The sequence below is a fragment of the Lactuca virosa genome, chromosome 1 (genome assembly GCF_052849685.1).
Source record: "Lactuca virosa cultivar CGN04683 chromosome 1, Lactuca_virosa_CGN04683_v6, whole genome shotgun sequence".
NCBI classification, from domain to species: Eukaryota; Viridiplantae; Streptophyta; class Magnoliopsida; order Asterales; family Asteraceae; genus Lactuca; species Lactuca virosa.
In genome coordinates, this window is record NC_136426.1 from 102,310,257 (window position 1) to 102,314,802 (window position 4,546).

The 4,546-nt window shown below is 31.4% G+C and overlaps 1 protein-coding gene across 1 annotated transcript; it reads right to left on the reverse strand.

The window, feature by feature from the left end:
• Nucleotides 1-3,048: 3,048 nt before the first annotated feature.
• Nucleotides 3,049-3,668, reverse strand: LOC145153899 (histone H2B.9-like). The gene has a single exon (XM_079075502.1). The coding sequence runs from the start codon at nucleotides 3,601-3,603 to the stop codon at nucleotides 3,181-3,183; it is 423 nt and encodes a 140-aa protein (XP_078931628.1). The 5' UTR covers nucleotides 3,604-3,668; the 3' UTR covers nucleotides 3,049-3,180.
• Between the last annotated feature and the right edge of the window lie 878 nt (nucleotides 3,669-4,546).

Consider the following 4,546-nt stretch of genomic DNA (forward strand, 5'->3'; position numbering starts at 1 on the left):
TCAATTTCAAACGTAATTTGTAAGCATAAACCGATTTATTCTATGATAATGTTATTTTGTTAGAATGATGTTCTGTGATTCTGTCATAATGGTATTCTATTAGAATATTATTAAAGAATCATTTTTTTTTAAACCTCAGTTGAATAATAACAACATTCTTATATCTATTCCTATACATCCGAACTTAAATACAAATTAATACATATTTTTACAGAATAACAATCTTATACATTTTAATATAATTACACATATTCTAACAGAATGTCATAAAAAATGAATAAAATTCTTACAAAATTGCATTCTTAAATATCAGTTATTGAACAAATGCACTTGATCTTCTTCAATGGTCTAAATAATCGACTTGATTCCAACTATTCTAACGAAAATGTGATGTATTATCGTATTGGACTTCATTCCAAGTCTTTCTCTTGTATGATCAATATTTGATTCCTTCTTGAAGACATTCTGAAAAATAACATGCATTACTCGTTATTATTACCAATTAAACAAATATACTTGTTAACAAAACATTCTTAAAGACATTCTTACATAATACATTTATATAAATAAATTCTGACAGAATACACACAAGTTTTAACTTATATTCTTATAGAATTTATAACATCTCTTTTATAAAATAAAAACACCAAAATAACATAACTACACACACAATTTTACAACATTTAACTTTGAAGTTTGAGAGATAAAATAATGGGTTTCTGGATGAGGAGATCGAGGAGGAAGACGCGGTTGATAGATTTGGTAGCTTAGCGAGCTTCACCGATAATGGAAACAAAGAAAGTGTGTGGTCCAATTGAGCCTTCTAACTTTTTTTTAAATAGAGGATCATTGACATAGAAGTCCACGTGTAGTCAACGTGGGAACTTCCTATCTTCTTCCCTACACGTTAGATGCCAGGTAAGATAAGACACGTCGGATGCAAGGTAAGATAAGTAATGGTTAAACCTTTTAAAATCGGCACAACGACTTAATTGACAAGAATATTATAAGTTAGATGGCCTATTGCTGATAAAAAAACATCAATGGTCAAATCATACCAAACATCTAAATTTATTGTGCTACAATGACATTTTCCCTCTTAAAAGCCTAGGAGTTGATAAGTGAGGTTTATTTACAATGCCATTTGTAACAAAGAGCATTACAAGAAAAAAAAACACAAACATATATTTCTAGATTTAAAAGGTCTCCTCACAATCAATCATCAATTAATGAAGAAACCCATGAATAAGTATCTGAATACCATCCAATAATGGAGCTGACTTATACCAAGATGAAACGCAAATTCACATTGAACGATTTGTAAAAATGGTCATTTTGTTATATTCTATATAAAGTTTCAAGTGGAGACCTTCTTTTCATTTTTGTATAGCTCTAAGAAAACAAATGATAAATGATATTAATAATCAACATGGTGTGTGGTTTAATAAACTTCAAAGATTTGAAAAGAAAAAATATCATTGAGGCCTTACTAACTAACATGTTTTGGTTTAAAAAGTCTCTTATATTATTTTTTTTGCATTCTAGAGGAATTAACTCCACTTCTACCTTCTAATTTGGGGACCTGACATGTTATAAACAGGTTTCTAGTTTTAAATAAGATCCATAAACTCAAAATCCCTAGTGACATGACTTTTAAGAGCTCCATGATTGAATTATCAACAAGGTTTTGAAAACCGGACCGGAGACCGAACCAGTCGTCTTACTGGTTCGATGGTTTAAGCGGTTCAACCGGGTTCGATGGTTTAAGCGGTTCAACCGGTAGGACCGGTCTTAAAAACCGGAAAAACCGGATGATGTCATAATTATATTTAATTATATAAAAAAAATAAAAAAATAAATATTTTTTAAAATTTCCGGTTCTGACCGGTTTTACCGGTTCAACCGGACCGGTTTTTACCGGTTTTTTGGCCTTTAAGAACTGGATCCGGAACCGGTTCCCGGTTGAACCGGTCGAACCGGCCGGTCCAGTCCGGTTTTCAAAACATGGATTATCAACCATCACGTTGACTTTCCAGACTTCTAAAAGGTGAACTCATATCCTAGACCCTTTGAAATGGGCGAAAATGCACAACATTTTTTTAGTCATAGACAACAAATTATATTTAATACAATTATACAATACAGATATATAATGCATAGATTCTTATGTATGATTAAAAAATGTCCACATCAATCCATAATCCAATTTCAAACTTACATTGGCCCAATTACCTTCTCAAAACAATCATATCCACAGTGATCTCCTCTGAACCGAACTTCTATTAGATGATCCTTCCTAATCCAAAAATTCCCTAGATTTAGATCCAATAACTCAAAACCAATCAGTTGCAAAAGAGTTCCGATCTATATGTTTTGACGAACGATCGAAGAGACAATTTTTACAAAACTGGAAGTATTATTTTCTTCACAATTTTAAACACTTTGCAAATATAAAAATGATGTTTAGTGCAAACAAAAAAAAAACGAATAAAGAAATGATTATTTAAGAAACCCAGTAGAAGTTTCATCGATTTTTAAACTCACTGATTTATGAACTCCCTGATATTCGAACTCACTGATTTTTGAACTCACTGACGTTAAATGAAGAAATTGAATCATGGCAATACATCTGAATAGTAGTTCGTATACAGACATCTTGCATTATGGATAAGCACTTTATGTCCTACTAAACAAAAAATTCTTAAGCTTTCATATCGACAATGCTTAACATTGAATATGCATATCAAAAACATGTTTTCGGATATTGCTGTATATACCGCTACAAGATTGTTCTGTTTACGCATTCAAAAAATTGGCGAAATTGAAGTTCGCTCACTAATCAATAATCACGTACTTATTTTCGACTTTTGATTTTAACGATGAAGCATCTGTTTGCCACTTGCAAATGCAAAGATGATAAAAGAACTATATGAATTAAGCGCTCTATTTTGTAAAATTGGCCATCATAAGACCCTAATTTGAATCGGATCATGGTAAAATCTGAAATTGAGATTCGGGACACCACTAATACGAACATAAGAATAACGGTTATCAAAAAACAATGTATATCGGAGAACTATAATAGATCCAGATCTCGAAAATAAGAACAAAAAACGTTGAAGAGTTCAAATAGGAACCGATCAAATCGCATATTTCCGTTTTGATCAATACTGTTGCGATCTAAGAACTGGTAAATTTGGTAACGGCCTTGGTACCTTCAGAAACGGCGTGTTTCGCCAATTCACCGGGCAACACAAGTCTAACCGCCGTCTGGATCTCGCGTGAAGTGATCGTTGGCTTCTTGTTGTATCGAGCGAGACGAGATGATTCCTGAGCGAGCTTTTCAAATATATCGTTGATGAAACTGTTCATAATTCCCATCGCTTTGCCTGAAATTCCAATATCAGGATGAACTTGCTTCAAAACTTTGAAGAGATATATCTTGTAAGTCTCGCTGCTCTTCTTGATCTTCTTCTTTTTCTTATCTACGCCGCCGCTGGATACGCCTTCTTTGGGAAGCTTCTTCTCCGCCTTCGCTGGCTTTTTGTCTGCCGTCGATGGCTTCTTCTCCGCTGGTTTTTTCTCAGCCTTCGTCGGTGCCATTAGTTACAATCAAAGTAGAGCGATCGATGAAGTTCTGATGAATGGAAAAGAAAACGAATCAGAGAGGGTACGAGTGGGGAGCGAGGGATTTGTGGGTTTGGTTTATATAGGAATTTCAGGATTATTTGATTGGTTGAAGTGGTTTCACACGGATTGCTGACCTGGCATCCTTGACACGTGTATAAACCTTCTAGCACGCGGGAAATTCGGCCACGAATAATTGCTTTGTGGAAATTTTATTTAAATGCAATTACTTTTTTTCAAAGTGGGTAAGATTAGTTTTTTATCTAGACGAATGTCTGTGCGTTGCACAGAAACATTTATATAGTTGAATTCTTTCCAAATATATGTTTTTTTTAATATAGCAATAACGTTGTTATTAAATTTGATATAATAATTCGTATACTAAATTGATATAATGTATTGATTATTTTGAATTATATGATAATATATACATTTATTATAACTGCATATTCTCAATATGGTTTAATGTTATATATAGTTGTTGTTATTATTAATTAATTTTTTAAAATTTATTTGCTTAATGCTCTAATTTTTATCGTTATAATTATTTAAAACATCAAACATTGTTTTTTGATTTAATGGTAAAATATAATCATTTATATAGAGTTATTTTTAACTATTGTTATTCTAAGTTATTTTAAACTACTTATTTGAAAACTTTTGACGATTATAAAAATATCTTTAGGAAATAATTTAGTTAAATTGATATTACAATTTAGTTTTTGCATTTATCAGTAAAATTTATCACTTTTAACTATTTACAAAATATTTTTTGGTTTTTTAAGTGGAACTGAAATTTATGTTTATGTTGACATTGTAATGTTATATTTAAAATAACAATTTAAGTATTTTGTCAAAACTGTTCAAAAGTTGTAGCTTTAAACTGATAATGGTTTATATATAACAACATATTAAATCT

What these genes read in the sequence shown, in the direction of transcription:
- LOC145153899 (XM_079075502.1), bottom strand. Translation starts at nt 3,603, where the DNA reads ATGGCACCGACGAAGGCTGAGAAAAAACCAGCGGAGAAGAAGCCATCG.